Consider the following 21803-nt stretch of genomic DNA (forward strand, 5'->3'; position numbering starts at 1 on the left):
GAATTTTTTTAATTTTATATTGTAAAGATATGGATTCATGGACTGTATAAATCATTCATATAATAAATATGTTTGCTGTATTTGAATTTCACTTATATATTAAAATGATATATAAATTTTTATTATATAGTAATTAAGTTAAAAGTATAATATTTATTTTATAAACCATTATATTATGTTATAATTTTTATTTTATCATATTTCCTTTGTAGAAAGAAGCGGTCAAGTTTCTTGGCAAAAATACGGGACTAGCTAAAATGGGATTAGGCGCCAAAGAATTTGATCAAATTCTAATATACCGCCATAAACATATTAAGTCTGATAAATTCACATTCAATTCCTAATACAATCCTCATAATTGCTAAGCTATATAAGTAAAGACGATTATAGTATTTCATCTGCAAACCTGTATACCAAAGTAATGTGTTCTGTCTTAAAATCAAACAGTGCGGTCCTGGCCACTGCCTTGGCAGCTTCTGGCATTATTATTGTTCTCGTGTTATGCTCTCAGAAACTAATGTCCATCAATCCGACATCACGTCCAAGATCTTGCATCTCTCCTGGTTAGTCAATTGTCAGAAATCATCATCACATATAATATAAAATTATCGTCAAAAGGGTGCAAAGTCTAATACAAATAGATGTGTGCGAGAAATTAAATTTATTATATGTACATGGACTCACAATGCATTTGAATTTATTTGGATCTGCAGCCGAGAAGAAGAAAGATGGGAAGAAGAAGAAGAGAGTGCATTTTGCGGATGATGTAGTGGACCCAATTGGCAATGGCGAAGATTATAGGAAAAAAATGCTTCTAAGATACAAGAACAAATTAAAAATGGATCCAAAAACGATGGCCAAGTAGACGGTTTAAGAAGAAACCACAAGTATCAGTGTTAGCAAATACCAACCGTAGAAGCCTTGTTCTGCTACGGGTATTGAGATGGGAAGAATGTAATTAACAAATAATAATTGGAACAGATTACAAAGCAGATTATAACAATGAAGGAATTATATGCTGATGCAGTCATTTTTAGATGCTTTCCTCGTACACGAACTGTTTTTTACCTATGCTGATTAGACTATATTTCGTGGGAAGAAGATTTTTGACTGTGTTACCGAATGATCTACAAATTTCCCAGAATCAATCTTATATTATAAGTTTATAACCCAAACCCATGAATATGATCGTCCCTGGAAGTTTTATACAGCTGTTTATGAAATGTGCAGCACGCAATCTTGAATCACCACGTTTCTCTTAAGTTACTATCTGCAAAAAATCTAGTACAATACTAAGTATGAACCTTGAAATCTGATGATATTCAATCAGAAAATTAAATTATACTTAAAAATTCGATGATATTCAACTGAAATTATTTAACATCCATTAAAATCTATGATATTCAAATTCAAGACTCTATATCGACTCCCGTTATTATATCTAAAATCCACATAAAATCAAAATCAGATACAATCCATTAAAATCTATAAATTACATGTAATCTATTAAAATCTCAGTTGAATACACCCCAAACATCCCAGAGCTACTACCTAATTCCATTAGGATAACAAGTTTACATACAACACCTTAATATAAATATATAATACTAACCTTTGCTGATAGCAATAAGAATCACTTAGAAGTAAATATATCTAGTGACCTGCACACTATTCATGTAACTGTGTAATGATCAATAAAGCTTTGTGACTGATCAACCCAACAAGTTTCTGAACTCTAAGTCTCTGACTACACAATCTTCAACAGACCAGCATGATAGACTCATGTAAACAAACTTTAGAAGAAAACTATATGGAGAAAAATTGAAGCTGGCACTCTCTTCTCAATAGTCAATATTAACCATAGCTAGTCTGTGGTGATTTATAATAATCTAAACAACAGGATAGAAACATCATCAAACCAACAACTGGTCTGAGGCAGCAATACTGTGCTTAATTAGTATTACATCCTTTAATCAGGTCAGGGAGCCATACAAATCAGCTACCCAAATCAAAATGCTTGCGGCATTTGAGGTGTCTGCATGAAGAGATACTGCACACGCAAAAAAAAAATACCGCCATTTAGAATTGTGTTATCTCATACCAAGAGGCCCTATAGGACTAGATAGCCTTTCTTTTCAGTTACCTCAAATGATTTCCCCTCCTTTTCAAACTCCAGCATGCTGAGAGCAACTTCACAGCTCTGTGAAACAATAGGCTCTGGATCTTTTGCAAATTGCTCTAAAAGAGCTATACATTGACCATCTATAAATGTTAAAAGAAAATGATATAAAGGAATTGAATTAAATTTGTAGTAGGAGATGTTTAGTACGCTGGAGAAAGAGGATAATTAGGTCAGAGTAAAAAAATGATACTATATAGTTCTGAAAGGTTAAATGCAGTCACCATGTAGCACGAATACACTAAGGGTCAAACCTGCTATAGAACCGAGAGCTTCAGCTGCTTCATGCCTAACCATCGGATGCTCATTAACATCCTTAAGTACACCGGAAAGCGCATCTGTAGCACTTTTGTTTTGTAGTTGGCCCAAGACGTAAGCAACCTGCAGTAAGGAATCAACATTCAGAAAAATATACCAAAATATATACTGTCTTTAGAGTAAACACTTCCCGAGAATTGCATCATAACATGTCTAATCTGCTATTAAATTAGTTAACTAAACATAAGAGGGTGCCTTTAACTATGACTAGGCTAACTGTTTACTTAGTAATCAGTCTATCTTGATGTTATGAAAGTCAAACATATGAATCAGAGTCTACATCAGACCTCGTGTCGAAGAAGAGCACTATTTGCACCTAGAGCTTTGACAATAGCAGCTATTGCTTCATCCCCACCATGATTTCGAAGGCCAAAAAGTGCTGAATACCGCTCATACATTTTCTTGTCTTCATTTAAAAGAACTTCCCTAAACCGATTACCATTTAGTAACTCGTCAGGAAAATCGCATAAATCAGCATTTGGAATACCTAAACTGACCTTAATTGATGTACAGAAGAACCAGAAGAAGCGGCCGCTGGATCAACTGATAGAAAGGGCGATGCTCCAATAGTGGATGATTCAATACTTTCACTATGATTGGGCAATCCTTCGATCCGACTAAGAGCCAATTCACATGTCTCTCGGACTTCTTGAGCTGGATCCCAATCTAAACTGTTCTGCAGAAGTGGAATATTGCTCCGCAAACCAATAGCCCCAAGAGCTTCAGCAGCCTATATACACATAATAGAAAAGGGTAAACAAAATTGTTGGACTACTATAATTTAAAATGCCACAAAACATGATGCAAGGTTCAGTTACCTCATGGCGTACAATAGGATGCAATGACATGTCATTGAGAACATTCTCCAGAGCAGGGATAGCTTCTACATCTTGCATTTGACCTAGGGCAAATGCAGCCTCATGTGCCAGTAGATTTGAAGAATCCCTTGTTGCTGCAAGAATAGTGGTTACAACAACACTCACTATCAGGTATCAGCTTTTCTATGAACTTTCAGATATTAAAATTTCTCGAAAGTTGGTATAATAAGAATACAGAATAACATAATGGAATGCAAATCTAATGCAACAATTTAACCCAGATTCTTTCATTAGTGCTTATTGCTCTGTTAAATCCCAAATGTGAGTTTTAAGTTTTAAGACTGACCAACCTAACGAAAAACATACCAAACAACAAAGCTCATTGTGCTGAACCATAATGTACCAGCTCTGTCTTATAAGAATTCAGTATTCAATTAATGCCAAGAATAAATTCAACAAATGGGCTTATTATCTCCCTTTCATGACCTCCAATGTCCAGATTCAAAAAGGGTATATGCAGATTAACAAGCACTTATTATCTCCCTTTCATGACCTCCAATGTCCAGATTCAAAAAGGGTATATGCAGATTAACAAGCAGCCTACAATGACTTAAAACCGAGTGCAAACCAGTATTCCGGCCAACAATCAACACAGAGTAGATTCTTAGTTTTACTCACTTCCGAGTTTCCATAATTTCAAAAGGTCTCAAATTCAACAAGCAATTTACAGGCAACATCCCCTGTCATAGACTGGCATTCTTTCACATTGATTTACATATAACAACATTTATATACACATAAAACTAAGCTACCCACAAGGAAAATCAGGTATAGAAAAAGGGTATATACATATAAAACAGGGAGAAAGATGTGACCTTGAATAAGGGCGTTTCTGGGTAAAGGGCCTTTAAGATTCCGGAGAGAAAAGAGTGCTCTAAAACGCTCAGAAATTGGTTGATTCTCATCTAAAAGCCTCTCACAAAGCAGTTTCTCCATCTCTGAGGACACTTTGAAGCTTGAATTTTCCAAAGATTCCATCTTTCTATCAAAAATTGTGATTATATATCAGCTTCAAGTGTCAGCAACTTGGTATTCTCTTCAATGTTCCTCCAATCCCAAATTGTTACAGACTATCTTGGGCTCCAGGGTTTATTGGTCTATCAGGGGATTTACACCTCAATAGTCATCAATATTGGATTAATATATAAATTATTTAGATTTTGGTTGTGTTAAATATTATGGAAAATATAAATAATAAATTATATTTATTTAAATCTTAAGAACTTGAGTAGTCTGTGGCTAGTATTTTTTTGGATGAGATTCATGGCGAAAATTTATTTAATTAGTAACTATATTTATATTATTGAACATTTAATATTTAAATAAAAATATTGATATAAATGATTTGTCAAATTAAAAATTCTAGAATCATATTTTACTATCAAAGAATAATAAATTTAGAGTTAAATTAATCAAAAGTTATTTGAATTTAATTGATTAAATAATATTGCTTTTTTTAAAAAATTGAAAGTAATATTATTGTCAACTAGTTCACATAAACATGTCTACCAAGTACTGACTACCAAATTATAAAAATTATCGCAGATTTTATTGGAAGGAAACTTTCGTTTTTGCGTACTGGGATCACATTTCACAAATTCAATAATTCAGTTACAAGTCAAGAGGTAATTGAATACAAATAATCGATATCAATATTGCTGTCAAAACATTACAAATCCTGAATACTTTAGGTGACACATCCTATTCAACTAAAGGGTCTTATTATGCTAGAGCACGGTTGGATAACTTAGTAGTAAAAACTTTATCCTCTGTTAGAGGTGGCCAAACGAACGAGTTCAAACGGCTCGACTCGTCTCGGCTCACCTTTTAACTCGTTGAATACCGGTACGCCGCGAGACGAGTTAAAACTCGCCGCATCTCGTTAAGCTATACGAGACGATCACGAGCCTGGGTTTGAGAAAACGCGAAATGCACGCTCGCTCGTCTCAGAGACGTCTCGCCCGTCTCGTCTCGTCACAGGACGCCCGTATGGCCACCACTAGCCTGAGTTCGGCCCCGGCTCACTCCGAGAGTTTCGTAGAACAACCGCTTTAGTCCACTCAGCCATCTCTCCCAATATTCATTTGTAAAGTTATAAGACATATTTATCAAAAAAAAAAGGAAAATAGATTTTTTTGCCACTTAACTTATTGTGTTTTTAGAAACTTACCACCCAACTAATTTTTTTTCCTTTTTACTCACTAATGTTAGGTTTGGTTTTATTTTTAGCCACCAACTTAGGTTCGGATTTAATTGCTAGCATTATGATAATTTTTTGTAGCATCATTTATACATAGTGATAGTATGTAATATTTTGATGATGTGGCGTATGTTTATATCTTTATATATATTAATAATAATATAAAATGAGCCGATGAAAAATTAAAATCAGGAAAAAACATAATTAGAATTCTAAAAATTCAATAAATTATGAATATGAAACCAATAACTTCAAACAATTCACCCTCTCTCATAAGATTAAATGTATTTGAGTGATATGATGCATCATCTTTCGTTATTGTTATTTAAGTTTCAATCGACTAGCTCAGTTTAAGATCTCTTTTAAATTTATCTTCAAAAATTTTAATAACTTTATCTTATTATAATTTTCAAGCTAAATAAATAGAGAAGAAAACTTAATTTTCGATAATTGTTCTATATAATGCATCATTTTATGTTATTATTACTCACTACTTTACTCTCATTAGTTTATAGTTTGTTCTACTGCTTAGCACTTATTTAAGACTCTTATGAAACATAGTTTTATAACTTAACTTTATGTGTAAAAATTTAAACACTGAATTTTCATTCGGCAGAAAAAATATATATCAAATCATCAAAACATTACAGACTACCACTATATTTTTTTTATTTTTATTTTCACAAATGCAACTACCACTATATCTTAATAATGCTACACAGAAAATGTAATGCTAATAATCAAATCCGAACCTAACCTCAGTGACAAAAAAAAAAAAGCTGAACCGTATTAGTGAGTAAAATAAAAAATATTATAGTTGAGTGGTTAGTTTCTAAAGACGCAATAAGTTTAGTGACAAAAAAAATTATCATAATGCTAGTAATCAAATCCGAACCAAAGTTGGTCACTAAAAAAAATCCAAACCTAACATTAGTGATTAAAAAGAAAAAAATTTAGTTGGGTGGTAAATTTCTAAAAGCACAATAAGTTGAGTGGCAAAAAAATCTATTTTTCCAAAAAAAAAAAAAATCTTATTATGCAGTTATGTAGAAGTTTCAAGTAGCGTCTGATTTGAGACGGGGTTTTGTGATATTGTAATAATACGATGGATTCTTATTAATTTTACTAGCCTTAAACCCGTGCAAAGCACGGGCGGCTATATAATTTAAAATTAATTATTAATTATTATATAATAGAAATATATATTAATGATAATAAATTTACTTTTTTTATTTTTTAACTAATTATAAATTATACTTAAAAGAATAATGGTGAAGATTTTATTATATTAAACTGTTTAGAGATGCAAGACTATGAGAACTCTACGTGTAACAGACTTTTAGTTATAAAAGTGAATCACCAGACCAACGTGACCAAACCAAAATTTTGTACGACGACAAATTATACCCATGTTAACTTATTATAATATATATAAGTATAGATTAAATAAGATTGAAAATTATTTTTTTCCTTTTTGTCAAGGAACACTGAAATTATAAAATAAACAAAAAAAATTATAAAGTAGGCAAACAGTAAGGCTGGAAAGTAGAAGGGATTAAAGTGTTTACAAAGTAAAAAGGAAGGAAGGAATCAGCTTCGGTTGAACGCAACAACAAAGTATAGTAATATGATAATTGTGTCAAAAAAATGATAATTAAAAGAAGAAAAATAATGAAAAAAATAAGTAACATTAGGGAATTACAAAAAGATTTAGATATAAATAAATAAATGCAGAGCGCAGAAAAACAAAACGCGTGACCATGGTTGTTTATAAACAACCATTATTTATTTATTTATTTATTAAATAATAATATTATTGTCGACGAAAGCAAAGCTCTACAGTCCCCCCACTCCATCTTCCTTCAGATTTATCAACCTATACTTACAATATACATACAGAGTTATGATTTGCCATCGTTCTTTCACTGATTGGATCAATCATTTTCTTGATTGTATGGGGTAAGTACTGGTTCCTCTTTTACTCTCTTTGTGTATGTATGCATTCTTAAGTCTTCAGATGAACATGGTGACAATTAGATTCTGTTGGTTTGACTTTTTGGGTCAAGTCAAGATTTGATTTTTATTCTCTCTTTTGCTAAATTAGGGCTGCCCATCTACTGTTTTGATCAGTTTTGAGGTGGGTTTTTGTTTGATGAGCCTTGGGTTGCAAAAGTTTTTATTTTGAATTTTATTTTTTTATTCTTCAAGTAATTTCTTTGTTTGTTGAGGTTGTGTGAATTGAGTAAATTTGGTAGCTTTTTTGTAATTTTGCTTGTTTGTTGAGTAGTATATACAAATATGATACACTTGTCTGGATTTAGTTGATCTTTGTAAATGTTAGTATATTGTTGTGTTTAATTATACCACGCTTGCATTATGATCATTGAACTGAATATTATTGATTTGTTATATAAATGTTACTACCTGTACAGATTCGTGTTTGCTAGCATTTGATTCTAACTTTTTTGGTATATGAATTCTTTCTTTGGGAACATTAGATTAATGGTAGGGTGTTTTCATATAATATCAAAAAATGGGATATGTTTACCCAAAATACTTGAATTGGAAAAAATATTCCAAATTACCTGATTGGATTCTACATGTGAATCTTGAGTATCACGGGCAGGTGTAATGTGGAATCACACATACCACGTGTACGGTGTACCTTTTAGGAATGTGTGTTAGGTTTTATACACGACACGTAGATGACTACCTTGGGGACCCTGTGTGTGCGGGAGTCTGCTACCTGACACAATGATGCTTATGCATCACCACGTAATTCGTGGCCCTTTTCCTATTGTACCTCATATCCGCCTTTCTGATACTAAAAGTGATCTTTCATACCGGGTTTGCATTTGGTATTTTGTGAACATAAAATTCATTGTAGAGCGTTGTCTTAATATATCAAAATTTGGGAGATTTGCCCAAAATACAGAATTTGAGGGAAAAACCCAAAATAATGAATGATTTCTACATGGGAATCTTGATTATCACTGGCAGGTGTGACTCAGAATTACAATCTATCACACACATACCTTCTAATAAAATTTAGGTTGTGAGGTTTGATTGTGAGGTTTGATACACCACATATAGATGCCTATTTTTTGGGCCAGTGTGTGCGAAGTCTGCTAACCAACATAGTGATGCATTTGTATCACCACGTAATCCCTGGCCCTTCTACTATTGCACCTCATACATTTTTCTGATGGTTGCATTTGGTATTTCTCTTTCCTCCTATATTAGGGTATGGTCCACATTTCTTCGTGTTCTGGTATTTTGGGCATTATTTTTATCATTGTACAACAGAGCTCACTCAAATGAAGCATTTATAGAGGTGACATAGTTAAATCATCTTCAATAATTTACTTTTGTGATTAATAATTATTATATTCGCTCTGCTGGATGGCAAAAGAAGGGAAGAACACAACAAAATGTAAAGTTGCTACGTGTCGCGCAAGGAGCTGGTAGCTTTAAAAATCATAGTATAAGATTTTATAGAAACACGTCTTGCATCATATTTGCAAAGTTGTGTCGTACCTAGACTGCTAGACTGATAGACAGCTGGTCCAATCCAGTCTTTCCGCAAGATAGATATGAGTAGCAACTAGCAATATTAATTTTACATTTTTGCAAAACTTTCTTATGTGACTTTTTCACTTCTTACATGGGTCTTTTTTATATGATACAAAGGGAATATTGCCAAAAACAATAAATATCTTTGATTTTCGTCTGGTGTGCATACTAAACCTGAATTTTAACAGAGCAGAAGTTGTTTTGGTTGCTGTAAAAAATCTAAACCAGTTACTGCTGTGGATGAACCATCAAAGGGTCTGATTATTGAGGGTGAGACAGTAAAAAAGACTGGTATGTCAGATGATTTTTGGAGCACCAGCACATATGATCTTGATAACAGTGCACTTCAGTCTCAGAGAAGCTTATCATCTCTCAGTATCTCAAATCAAAGTCTCACCGGCAGCACTAGCAATAATTCTGAATTCGTAAATCATGGCAAGTCTAATTTTTTGGGATTTCTTGCAATTATAAATAAACCTATTGTGAAAACTTATGCTTTCCTGTAAATTCTTTTTTCTTACTTGGCTTTGTATATACGGTTTATCTGTTTTAGTGTGAATGATGTTTGGATTTGCTGAATATAGGGTACCTTCGGTGGAAGCAGACGAGGCTTCAATGGACCGAGCCCAAAAGTTCGGAGAGTAAAGCAAAAAAGAAGGATCCTGTTTTAAGGTTTGTTCATCGATGTCTTTTTTAAGTTTTAAGGATCCTGTTTTAAGTGAGTCATGCTGCAGTGTACCCAAGAAACTTCTATGTTGATTTGACGGTGGATAGTAAATTTAATTCCTTATTGGAAATGCTGTTTCTAAAACTGGGCATGCCTGATTTATCTTGTTCTTGTAGTTGGAATGCAACATATGAGAGCTTGCTCGGGACTAACAAAAGGTTCTATAAGCCGATTCCTCTTTCTGTAAGCACTTCAATTCCACTAATATTTGTTAGAATTCTTGATGTTTGCCGGCTGTTATTGATAATAAGTTTGGCTCCAATTGACAGGAAATGGTTGAGTTTTTAGTGGAGATATGGGAACAAGAAGGCTTATATGATTGAGCATGACTTTGGTTATGCCAAAACATATGACTGACTTTTTTAGTTGAAGATTTCTGCAAGCTTTAATTAAATTTTCTTGGTAAATAGCTGCTTAACAAAGGAAAATTATACAGTAGTAGGAAATCTTGCTCTGACACATTAAACTATTTCAGTACTGTAGATTGCAGTGTCAGGTAGTTCAGCATGTACAAGGACAACACTGAGCTGGTGTTTTTTATTAAAAAAAAAATAGTAATAATCCTTACAAAATAGTGGTTTTATTAGGTCCAACTGTCCAAGTGATTATGGAATTGCTGCATTACCCTGGATGGACTCTGGAGTAGAACAAAATATGCGCAATATTGGCCAACTCATGTTGAACTAAAATCGCTTCAGAAGTCTTATGATACGAAATAAAATTCATTTATATAATATGAGTAATTCATAGGATAGTTATTCATTTAAAGATTAGAACTAGGCCACCTTTTCTTTTGTCAAGTTTAGAACTTAAATTAGAATAGATTTCATAGAACAGGTGAACAGCATCTCAAGGCAGAGAACTTTTTTAGGCCTTTTGATCCTTGGTCAGATTTTCGCTACTCTTCCTCTGAAAAATACATTTCAAAACCAAGATACTCAAAATTCGAGCTGAGTGAGATGTTAACTGATTAAATCCCAAGAATCAGATAACATCACATTTTGCATGCATCCCAAACAACCCACATTTTGCATGCATCCCAACAACACCACTTGCCACAACCACATCCCAAAGATACCCTCTTTTCAACACACTTGACACTACTATGAACCATCCCACCATTATCAGCCTACCCAGCTCACTACAACACTTCAAAACACTAGGGTAGGTGTAATTATCAGGCCTAATATGATCAAATTGCAACAATAAAACTCGAAAAAGATCAAGAACTTCCAGGAATTTATAATTCTTGGTGTAAGCTGCCATAAGGCCATTCCACAAAGATATATCAAAAGTGTTTTCTACAGATTGAAAAACAAGCCTGCCATATTTGAAATCTTGGCAAGAAAGTAGAAAGTTATGAGATTTCTGGTGACGACAATGTAGTTTTTAAAGCCTAAAGTTGAGATCTTTTGATGTACAAGTTTGCGTTTGTGCAAGTAATCTGGTGATGGTGAATGGTTTGGGGAAGAACAAGAACTGTGGGATGTTCATGGACTTTGGTTGACAAATGTTCTTTAAAGTGACATTTGTTCAAATTATTAGTTCCAACACTTCCATAATAGATCGTGTTCTAATCAGCAAAAAATTGAGATCTCATGCACATGTATTTTGTGAATAGGATAAAAAAAACACTCCGAGTCATTTTATTTTATAACAAAAATTCGTCAGCAAAAAACCAAACAAATATTACTCATATTCATCCCACAGTTGCATCACAATATTCCATTTCATTAATGAATGTACCTATAGGGCTAAATGTGTAGCTCATTACTACATTATTGCCATCGTTAAGAAACACTCATATAAATGCCCATAAAAAGGAGGTACTGAGGTAGAAAATACGAAATTAACAAATACATTTTTTGCTTCTGAGAGCCACAAACTGAGTAGTAGATCACATGACATCCAAATCAGAATTACTTAATAATCTAAACGTATTTCAATAAAAGAACCCAATAACTTGACCACCTACTTGCTGTCGAATTGCTTCTTCATGGTCTAGAAGTCCATTTGGCGTCGATATTACAACATAGCCCCACTGCACAACCAATGGAAAACTCAAGTCAACAAGTGTAATATGTCAAAGTGGCTTTCTAACTCGATTAAGCAGAAAATGTAAAGGAAGCACAACTATATCTCCATTTATGGGGTACAATTGACACATCATAAGCAAATAACTCTAGGTGGCATGCCATGAATAGAAAATACAGATAACCTTTCATGTCAAAAGGAAGCAAAATGATGTTTGCATGCCCACCCCCACCATTCATTATAAAGGAAGTACCTTAAGTGTAATTTGATTTAGTTTTATATCAAGGAATACGAGTGCAAAACAATTGTGAGTTGAATCCTGAATAATTAATCATTGTGCTGTAAAGTCTCACATCAACTAGTCCTGCATAAGTCCAGGCCAAAAGAATTGCCATGAAAGTAACTCTGTTGAGTTTGATATTAGATTTCAGCATTGACTTGGAATCAGATTCCCTTCTTTAAGGCACCTAACTGTAATCAAGCTGCTAGGACACTACCAGAGAAAAAGTATTAGGTTTTATCCCAGCTCTTTCATATCATTAAATATGCCCTCCAAATGACACCCTACCGATACATAACCGGAAATTAGAGTTAATTGCACTTTGTGTACCTAAAGTATACTCATTCTGCAATTCGTGTACCTAAAGTATTGATTGAGCACATTATTTACCCAAACAAGGCATTTTCATACAGATTGTGTACTCCCGTCATATTACCGTTACTGCGGTTACTAAGAAGTAGGAAAAGCGGGCAAGATCATGTTAATATACATACAACTTTTTTTCTATTGCTATGTGGATAACATCATTAAGCCCAACTTTTCCCTGAATATGGACCAGCTCCAGCAGCCTTTTAATAGTGTTAATTATGGCCATGTGGGTGTGAATCCATCTTTGTATAGTAACTGCTCAGTATCTTCTGCAGCACATAAGTCACTCTTTATAAACCCATATTTATTAGCATGTTTACCAGGTAATAGCTTAACAGAGCCATGTGTTTCACTGTTAAGCTCAATGAGCACATAGTAATATTTAAGCCATCCTATCAATACAAGGTTGCAGCTAGATTATGCAGAATAAAAGGTTAGCAGAAATTAGAGTTTGTGATTCAATGCTCGAGAAAAATAGTAAACAGAGGCTGAACATGTATAGCCATGAAAAATTACGTCATAAAGATTTGCATATATATGTGTTGCTATAGATACATGCGAAGTGAAGAAATGGGTCATGAAATGAAGGTGGTTGGCCTGAAAATTATACATACTGAATGATACAAATCAAAGATGGCGGTGCAACCGTGCAAGTGATGAATGAAGATACCCCTTAGCAGCAGTCTTCTCCATATTCAACATAGAGAAATAAAGAAGACTGCTGCGACGCATTATTATATATACACACACACACATATATATATATATATATGCAAGTGTGTAAGGTGCTACTCCACCACAAACATCTCTTAGAATAAAAACTAAAAACCAATTATCAGAGTATGTACAATTATCAGCCCTACCCACCTCACTACAAGACTTCAAAAAACTAGAGTATGTACAATTATCAGGCCTAAGAAATCAAACTACAATAATAAAGTCTGAAAAAGATCAAGAACTTGAAATTCTTAGTGTAAGCATCCCACAAAGATATATCAATGGGATTTCTGCAGATTAGAAGACAAGTTTAGCAATTTAAGTTCTTGACAAGAAAAGTAAAATATATATATATATATATATATATATATATATATATATATATATAATGCAGAGGACAATGTTGTTTTGTAAACTTAAAGTTACAATTTTTTGGTGCACAAGTTTACCTTGTGCCAGTAATCTTATCTTGGTGAATGTTTTGAGGAAAAAATAGCTTCGAGATGTTCAGACTCCACTGTTTCCAAACAAAAATTGAAGTATAAAAGAACTTATCTTCCGCCTGTTGTTACTTATGTTTTCAAGGCTGCTCAATTCAGTTATCTGTGAGTACCTTCTTTGCTCGTCAGTTGTATTTTACAAGAAATTATTAGATTGTATTATATGTATTAAATATAATACAATAATAGTAGGGGCAATCAGATGCCTGACATATGATATAGGTATCTGAATGGTAAAACCATTTTAATAATGAAAAAATCAGCAGCTCAGATCTTAATAAGCTTTTCTTTATGATTTTAGTATGTCGCGACAGCACTTAACATAAATATGAAAACACAATTTTATTCCAAGAAAATAACCAAGAAAACAAGCAGCACTCTCATCCATTGTATAAATCTAGAAAGATAGCAAAACATATCAATATACTATATTACTATCACATAAATATCTGTCCTCTCTATGCAAAACAGTAACTTTTCACAATTCTATAAGATGTGACTACATATTTTGAAGATTAAAGTAAACAGACCTGACGCGTTGGAAGGGTGCGCAATCTATAGTTCTCAATATCCCGAGCCTTGATGTCTTGTCGATAAGTAAGAACCCTACAATCATTAACTCTGCCTAGCAGATCAACAGTAATGTTTTTCACTCTCTGAGGATCATGTACTTGAAAATCTTTAATGTACCCTGCATAGAATGTTATGAAGGAACAATGTTTTATACAAGCAATCTTTCATAACAAGGCATAATCTAACTTAAGTGGTTTACAATTCTCGCAGAGCAAAGGAATGCTTACAGATTACAAAAACCATTAAATCGATTTCAAAACAAGACATCGCAATATCAGGAGTTGACTAACAACTTCAAACTCAAGCAAGTAATCAACACTACAACAAAGCTAAGGTCTCAATTGTGATGATCAACAACATACACAATTTCACCAAATCAAACACAACTAGAAAACAATTCTCCACATATGATTCAGAATCAAAATATTAATAAAGAGCAAAACAATAACAAAAGTAAGAAGAACAGCTGCACGATTGTAAATGAATATATACATAATCAAGTAATCAGAAATGAAACGAACGTGCAGATGGAAATATTTATAAGTTTATTGTAACAGTGATTGTAGCTGAGAGGGAGGGAGGGAGAGAGAGGAGGGGGGAGAGAGAGAGATAGATAGATAGAGAGAGAGAGAGAGAGAGAGAGAGAGAGAGAGAGAGAGAGACCTCGGTATTTCATGATGTTGAGGAAAGAAGAGGTGACATTAGATACAGGCTGAAGATGTGTATTTGCAAACCCTCTCTTCTCAGCATTCACTATCTTCCTCAGTGCTTCGTTCAGTATTCTCCTTCCCATTTCACTCTCTCCTAAACCCTAATTTCAAAGCCCCCACCCTCAATTTACCCGCTCTACTCCACTTTCTGCCTTCTTTGCCCGGCCCAAACCATCTGCCCACAACTTGCAACCCATCTGCCTTTTATGCCATGTGAATTTATTTATTTTCTTTTCTATTTTTTTAAACTATTTTTTTATTTTCTTTTAACAATTTAGATTTATTCAATTTAAATTCAAAATTACCTAATTTCCGGTTGGCATGAAAATGGTAACAATCATCCACACATATAGGTAGATACTCAGATGAGAACCCCATGTGTCAAGGAGATGACATGGCACCTTCCAAAATCTTCTCTGTAATTTTGTCTTTTTGCTGATTGTTTTGGATTTTGATGTTCTTACTTTTTATTTTATTAAAATTAAATAACTCTTTGTTTTTTTCAGCTTATTAATATTCAGTTTTTTACACGATCTTTTGCTTTTCATGTCTTCACAGACCAGTTTTCTCTCTCAGTCGCTTTTATCATCACAATCATCACTTTTCTTCTAAGAATTTTCAATCATCACTTTTCTTCTAAGGATTTTCAATCCATAGTTTCATTTTGCGGAGGTGATTCTCAAAAGCGACATGCTCGAGGCTTAATCACAAATTCTCCTCTCTTCGGGAGTCGAGCATGTGATCAAAAGGATACAACTTCTCTTTTTAACCGGCTGAACCAAACCTTACGGGTAATTTGATAATTTTTTTAATGAGTGTTACATTGTTATACCTGAAATTTGGCTGGAAGCTAACAGCTACTTAACTCATTGTGATCCTTTAAAAGTTTATGTATTATATCTTATTCCTGAACACATACAATGATGTAAAAAAAATATGTATTTAGAATCTGAAATTTTATTTAAAATTTGGCACTGCTGTAAAAAAATATGTATTTTTATTTAGAATCTGAAAATTTATTATAATTTTTTACATCATTACGTGTGTTCAGAATATAATACATAAACTTAGGGGTCACAAGGGGTAAAGTAGTTGTTAAAAATTAACATAGATCATGATACCTCTCAAACAGTTAAAATTAACGCTTGTTTTCAATGGAATGGTAGGACAAGGTTACAAACCGGGAGCTAATAAAAACTTAGGGGTACGAACTGACTCGTTTCAAAAGAACTGGCACGTTTCAAAGTATGAAGACTGATTTGCTAATGACTCAAAGTCGAGAGATATAAAGTGCAATAATCTCAGTCGAACAAGAGGAGGAAAATGACAGCTTTCTAATTCGATTCGGAATGTATCCCTGAAAACTATACGATATTGATCAGGATAAAATTAATAAAAGAAACAAAAAATAGAAAAAGAATGGCGTCCATAATATTTTAAACAATTGAGAAAACAAAACGCTGACTCTTATCTCGTTCTATTTTGTCCTTATCCTTAACAAAACTCATTCTTTTCTTACAAACCCCGATAAAATAGTCTTTAAAAATTAAACTACAACTCCAGTTGCACCACGTTTCAAAGACAGAGACACACCACACACATATAAAACACACACACAGTTAGTTTGGTCCCCTCCCCTCTTCTTGCATAATTCTTGTCTTGAAATAAATTCTGGTTGGTGAAAAATGGCAAGCTCGGTCGAGAAGAAAGAACAAGTTGTTTCAATGGAACTTCCTGCCCCTTCTGGCTGGATAAAAAAGGTATCTTTTTCCATTTCTAACATCTATCTTTACTTTTATTACAATCTTGAAATACCCCTTGTTTATTTTTTGTTCTGTGTTGTTTTTTGTCTGAATTTTGTAGGTTTTTTTAAATAAAAAATGTGTGTTTTGTTTGGATTTTGGTTTGTTGAACTAGGGTTTGTGAATTGTGATATATTTTCTTGATTCTTTGTTTATTTATTTGTTGCTAAAACTGGGGGGTTGTGAATTTGTGGTGTATTTTATGTATTTTTTGGTGTTTGTTGAACTAGGGTTTGTGATTTTTTTTGTTGATTTGGGTGAAATGTGTGCAATTCAACTAGGTGGTTGTGATTTTGTGAGAGTTTTTGCAAGGTTGAGTTATGTGAGGGATGGTGGTTGACTTTTCTTGTTTTGGGAACAAGAATGGATCCCAGTTGGGGATGCTATTTTTCTGTCATTTTTGTTTGCATAAATGTATAATTCTTCTGAGTTACTGCTACATTTATGTAAAGAGCTGTTCCTTTTCTGGAAAGTGTGTATGTATGATATGTATTCAAATAATGATTGCACATTTGCATCTTTGTTGCCTTTTATGTTTATGTTTTTATGAGCCCTACTGTCATTATTTGTTATATTCCTTTGCTAGGAAATACAATAATAAAAAGCAAGGTTTTAACTACGTTCCGAATGTTTGTTATCAAGTAGAATATTTGGTGTAATTTTCTTTTGGTTTTGAATATTTTTGTTTAATATAAGCAGGGGATTTGAACGTTTTATTGTAAAGCAGGGGTTTGACTATTTTTGTTTATATAAAGCAGGGGATTTGAACTTTTTATTGTAAAGCAGGGGTTTTGGTCAAGTTAATAGTTTGGTTTTCGTAAATTGTAGCAGAATTTCCTGGTTTCTTTAATAAAATAACGTAGTAATATAACTGAAGCTAGTAGTTTATAGAGCGACATTTTTTTTTTTTGCTTTCTGTGTCTTTATGTCATTGAACCAGTTTTGGACAATCATGGTCATCTGCTATCTTTGGAGTTGTGTTGAAATTAGTGAAGAGGCTTTATTAATGTTACTGTGGATGTAATAGCTGTAGTAGTACATATCTGAATATCTAATTGCCTTTACTGTAATCATGCCCACACAAACCCCTCCACAGTTATTGCATATACATGTTCATTGAGTTGCATATATAGATGTTAAACAGTTCCAAAACTGTAATTAGAATCAACATAGTGGGTGCTCCTTTTGATTGGCAAAGCCAGCACACTTTATCCGCCTTTTGAGTCTCAGCATCTATCCATCTGCACAATATTGTAATGCATCTCCTGTTATAGGCACAAAGTAAATTATTTCATCTGTTTGAAGGATAGAAGAAATAAATACACATCTCCTCATAATACATAGATGTTAAACATTCTAAACTAACGACAATTAAAGAATTTTGGTGGTACTTTTCCTTTCAGCATGTGTATATATGTACTACATGGTGCTGAGTAAGCTGTCATAGTGGGCTGATGTTTTGACTATTATCATGGTACCTCATAATGCAACACTTGAAGCAATTATGCATTTTGTTTATGAAGCATGGATTTTGCTACCAGGCATGGATACTATACAACATGGACCTGCCAATGCAACAAAACTAAGGCAGGGTTACAGAAAGGATGCGCTATATAAGAAATCTTTTCTGTAACTAGCTTAAAGGTCCCCCTGAAGGCTGAATTATAGTGCCGTTGCTGTTTAATACTTTTTAGTACCAATGAATTAATACTCAATAATGACATCTAACGCTTTTTGCATGACATGACAGTTAACTTTAATGTAATAGATATATTTGATTACATATATACACAATGAACATGATTTCTGCCCTGGCTTTCCGCATTAAAATTCCTTCCCTCTCTTGCTTTTGTGATGAAACATATCTTCATCAACGTCGCCTTTTTGTGTGCCAAGTAACATAGATTCTTTCAGATTAGCTCTTGCATACTAAATTGTTTTTCGACAACCAAATGTTACTTATTACATTATGTCAAGTTTCATTCGAAAAGTGTCTAATATGAAATATCATATGAACTATAGAACCTTCATGTTCAGTGAAGTTTTCCTGTAACCCGGGGTCAATTACTAAATTGTATGGTGTCAGATACTTGGGTGATTGTTCTGACACTGCAACACGGATTGGTATCTGTTTACACAAGTGACTCAACCCGAATCTTAGCCTATAATTATGAAAGAAAATCTAATATTGTCCCAGAGAATGGTGATATAATTGGTGACCCTAACTCCGGAATTTTATTTTAAAATGCTAAAGCTTATAATATTCTTGTGTGGAAATACGAGTACCTGAGTACTACTTCCATTCGTTTCAGAAAAATGGCTTCAAAAATCCTTAGCAGGTTGTGACATTGTACTATCAAACAATTTAGAAGAACAATGTTGGAGTGTACTGTTGTATGAAAATTTATGTAATAGTCAAACCCTCCATGCCCTCAAATATGTCATCATATTTTAAAATGCAAATAGGTATTAATTGCCCCTGCATATTTTCTGAACCTCTGAGACCACAGTAGAAACTTTGGGGGTTTTGTAATGAGACAGTATAAACTTTGGTGGTCACAGTAAATTAGAATAAGTTTTTTTTTGGTTGAGTTCTATTGATAGAGGACTTGGTCCTTGTCTTAGCTGAAAGAGATGTTAACCTGTTTTAAACCACCAATTTAGAAATTATATGCTAATATGCTTTAATGGTTGCTCATGTTTAGCCTTGTGTTTAACAGTTAATATACATATAGTGACTTTAAAACCATTTTTTGGCATGGCTTCCATTATTATTCTCAAATTAGGGAAAATTTCTCTTTGAATATCTAATGTTAAATTTATAGTAAGCTTCGGCAATTACTTTACCAGTTAATGTTTTCTCAAATAAGATGTTCCCTAGTTCTTATAGGCGGTTCCTTTATCTTCCCTTTGTGTTGCTGATTAAAATTCTTTCGTGTTTTATACAATTTAGAGGCTGTATCATTGTGCATTGCTGATGGAAATTTTTTTGTTGTTTATAAAACTTAGAGGCTGTATCAGTGTGGTTTTTTAGTAATTTATCATTTCCATCAGTTGAATCAGAAAATACACTTTTGTTTCCGTGTAGTTCATGCCCAAGCAAGGAAAGACACCGAAGAAGAATGAGATCATATTCACTGCCCCAACAGGCGAAGAGATCTCTAACAAGAAGCAGTTGGAAAGGTATCTGAAATCGCACCCTGGTGGTCCAAGAATGTCGGAGTTTGATTGGGGAACAGGCGAAACGCCTAGAAGATCAGCAAGAATCAGTGAGAAGGCAATAGAAACCCCACCACCACCAGAGAGTGATCCTCCCAAGAAGAGGAGCAGAAAATCTACTGCAATGGATGATGAAAAAGAGAGCGAGGTTGCTGCTGAGGAGATGGTGAAAGAAGTTGTAATGGAAGAAACTGAAAAGGTTGAGACGGATAATGTAGCAGCACAAACTGAAGACATTTCGAAGGAAAAGAAAGATGAAAATAAAGATGAGCCATTAGATGATGAGAAGACTGGTCACGAGGCCAAAAAAGATGAAACACAAGGTACAGCCAAGGATGTTGAGAAGGACAGTCAAAACACTGATGACAAGACAGTGCATACTCCTGCAGAACACGCTGAACCCAAGGAAGATATCAAACAGCTCGATGATGCTGGAGGTATCAAGACTGATTCAGTAGCAGACTTTGAGAAAGTACCTGATGTGACTGAAATATCCAAAACTGATGCAGAACAACTGCAGGAGGGAGCACAATTACCAGAGGCTGTGGAGAAAACACCAATGGAGGCACACACAGAGGCTGGCACTGGGAACCAGGAGAAACACAACCCCAGTATGGAGGGAAATATTGAGCACCCTGACTTTTACTCTAAAGCTGCAGAAGGAAACGATGCAATGGGCAAGGTGGCTGAGGGAGAAGTCACAGAGAATGGAAGCAATGGCAAAGCCGGAGAAGCCCAGCCTTGAATATTTACATAACATTAGGCTATTGACTGTAGCTTCCCTGTTATAATGATAGATATCCAAGTGTCCGTATGATATTAAAATCACGAATTAGGTCTTTACTTTTGCATACATATTCAGCGATGATGAACTTGTAATATGAATATTTCATTTTCATATTCCAGCCGTCCTCAGATGCCTAAACCTTTGCACTGACTGGGACTGTTGAGGTTGAATACTTTTCAGTGTCACTGATAAGTAGTTCCGTAATTGATCTCATTAGTTTATTATTCATGTGTGCCTTGATGTTGTTCTGATGGTGCTGGCTCATTCATTTTCATTCCACTAGTATTCTAAAGATCAAATTGTTCGTGCTCCATTTTGAAATCACAAAAGGCCACAGTAGTGCATTTTGATATCTTTCTGTTCAACATACTTGTGGTCTGCAGCCTCTATATGTTCTGGAATTATATTGGTTACAGTTGTGTTTGATGCCAAACTTCTATGTATCCATCCATTGCTGTCATCTTTGTTAAACTTGCAATCATAGCCAACAAATCCATAAAGGTTGACATTACATTTCCTAAATTCACATGCAAGTACAACACTTTATTAAATTATACTATAATACTATATTGTGAATCTAATATTGTAAAATATTTGTTATTTTTTGTTGAATCTCATCATTCTCTTACTTTTTCTTTTATTCATAATTTTTATCAACATTTCGTATAAGATAATGCTACGTATCCCAAAAAAGTTTTCCAAATTTTTTTACCAAATGATGCGGCAGACATGTGGAAAATTGTGAATGAGTGATTGATGTATATACAAGTGGTCTGATTATTTCTGGAGTGAATGTAGTCAATCAGACTACGAAACATCATTTGGAAAAAAAAATTGGAATAATTTTTTTGGGTAGCTAGCATTTTCCTTCACATAAATGACATATTCATTTCATTCTAAATTTGGTTTTAAATTTTTTCATACATGATGCAGTGGA

At 33.8% G+C, this 21803-nt stretch overlaps 4 protein-coding genes across 6 annotated transcripts; 2 read left to right on the forward strand and 2 right to left on the reverse strand.

The window, feature by feature from the left end:
• Window positions 1-1709: 1709 nt before the first annotated feature.
• LOC108211535 (deoxyhypusine hydroxylase) lies at window positions 1710-4475 on the reverse strand. The gene is made up of 7 exons (XM_017383164.2): window positions 4191-4475; window positions 3316-3449; window positions 2995-3227; window positions 2785-2923; window positions 2434-2560; window positions 2144-2262; window positions 1710-2050 (listed from the first exon to the last, which is right to left on the reverse strand). Exons 1-7 carry the CDS (start codon window positions 4351-4353, stop codon window positions 2009-2011), a joined length of 957 nt encoding a protein of 318 aa, XP_017238653.1. The 5' UTR covers window positions 4354-4475; the 3' UTR covers window positions 1710-2008.
• A 2901-nt stretch (window positions 4476-7376) lies between these two features.
• LOC108211749 (uncharacterized) lies at window positions 7377-10447 on the forward strand. 3 transcript variants are annotated; one of them, XM_017383429.2, is made up of 5 exons: window positions 7377-7534; window positions 9337-9583; window positions 9733-9820; window positions 9992-10058; window positions 10145-10447. In XM_017383429.2, exons 2-5 carry the CDS (start codon window positions 9442-9444, stop codon window positions 10196-10198), a joined length of 351 nt encoding a protein of 116 aa, XP_017238918.1. In that variant the 5' UTR covers window positions 7377-7534; window positions 9337-9441; the 3' UTR covers window positions 10199-10447. The 3 variants fall into 3 exon arrangements, with proteins under 3 accessions (XP_017238918.1, XP_017238917.1, XP_017238919.1); XM_017383428.2 differs by having other exon boundaries at window positions 9342-9583; XM_017383430.2 differs by having other exon boundaries at window positions 7382-7534; window positions 9377-9583.
• A 1095-nt stretch (window positions 10448-11542) lies between these two features.
• LOC108211154 (small ribosomal subunit protein uS8my) lies at window positions 11543-15240 on the reverse strand. Its single transcript, XM_017382677.2, has 3 exons — window positions 15012-15240; window positions 14306-14466; window positions 11543-11916 (listed from the first exon to the last, which is right to left on the reverse strand). The coding sequence occupies exons 1-3, from the start codon at window positions 15139-15141 to the stop codon at window positions 11818-11820; spliced, it is 390 nt and encodes a 129-aa protein (XP_017238166.1). The 5' UTR covers window positions 15142-15240; the 3' UTR covers window positions 11543-11817.
• Window positions 15241-16603: 1363 nt separating this feature from the next.
• LOC108215452 (methyl-CpG-binding domain-containing protein 11) lies at window positions 16604-21094 on the forward strand. The gene is made up of 2 exons (XM_017387960.2): window positions 16604-16818; window positions 19949-21094. The coding sequence occupies exons 1-2, from the start codon at window positions 16744-16746 to the stop codon at window positions 20822-20824; spliced, it is 951 nt and encodes a 316-aa protein (XP_017243449.1). The 5' UTR covers window positions 16604-16743; the 3' UTR covers window positions 20825-21094.
• Window positions 21095-21803: the final 709 nt, after the last annotated feature.

This window comes from Daucus carota, chromosome 3, assembly GCF_001625215.2.
Source record: "Daucus carota subsp. sativus chromosome 3, DH1 v3.0, whole genome shotgun sequence".
Lineage (NCBI taxonomy): Eukaryota > Viridiplantae > Streptophyta > Magnoliopsida > Apiales > Apiaceae > Daucus > Daucus carota.

What these genes read in the sequence shown, in the direction of transcription:
- LOC108211535 (XM_017383164.2), bottom strand. Translation starts at nt 4,353, where the DNA reads ATGGAATCTTTGGAAAATTCAAGCTTCAAAGTGTCCTCAGAGATGGAG. An exon ending in ATCCTATTGTACGCCATGAG is followed by an intron (nt 3,228 to 3,315) that starts GTAACTGAACCT and finishes ATGTGTATATAG; the next exon opens with GCTGCTGAAGCTCTTGGGGC. An exon ending in AGCTCTCGGTTCTATAGCAG is followed by an intron (nt 2,263 to 2,433) that starts GTTTGACCCTTA and finishes TAACATTTATAG; the next exon opens with ATGGTCAATGTATAGCTCTT.
- LOC108211749 (XM_017383428.2), top strand. Translation starts at nt 7,479, where the DNA reads ATGATTTGCCATCGTTCTTTCACTGATTGGATCAATCATTTTCTTGAT. An exon ending in CATTTTCTTGATTGTATGGG is followed by an intron (nt 7,535 to 9,341) that starts GTAAGTACTGGT and finishes TTAACAGAGCAG; the next exon opens with AAGTTGTTTTGGTTGCTGTA. An exon ending in AAGAAGGATCCTGTTTTAAG is followed by an intron (nt 9,821 to 9,991) that starts GTTTGTTCATCG and finishes TTGTTCTTGTAG; the next exon opens with TTGGAATGCAACATATGAGA.
- LOC108211154 (XM_017382677.2), bottom strand. Translation starts at nt 15,141, where the DNA reads ATGGGAAGGAGAATACTGAACGAAGCACTGAGGAAGATAGTGAATGCT. An exon ending in CAACATCATGAAATACCGAG is followed by an intron (nt 14,467 to 15,011) that starts GTCTCTCTCTCT and finishes CATTCTATGCAG; the next exon opens with GGTACATTAAAGATTTTCAA. An exon ending in GCACCCTTCCAACGCGTCAG is followed by an intron (nt 11,917 to 14,305) that starts GTCTGTTTACTT and finishes TTGGTTGTGCAG; the next exon opens with TGGGGCTATGTTGTAATATC.
- LOC108215452 (XM_017387960.2), top strand. Translation starts at nt 16,744, where the DNA reads ATGGCAAGCTCGGTCGAGAAGAAAGAACAAGTTGTTTCAATGGAACTT. An exon ending in CTTCTGGCTGGATAAAAAAG is followed by an intron (nt 16,819 to 19,948) that starts GTATCTTTTTCC and finishes GTTTCCGTGTAG; the next exon opens with TTCATGCCCAAGCAAGGAAA.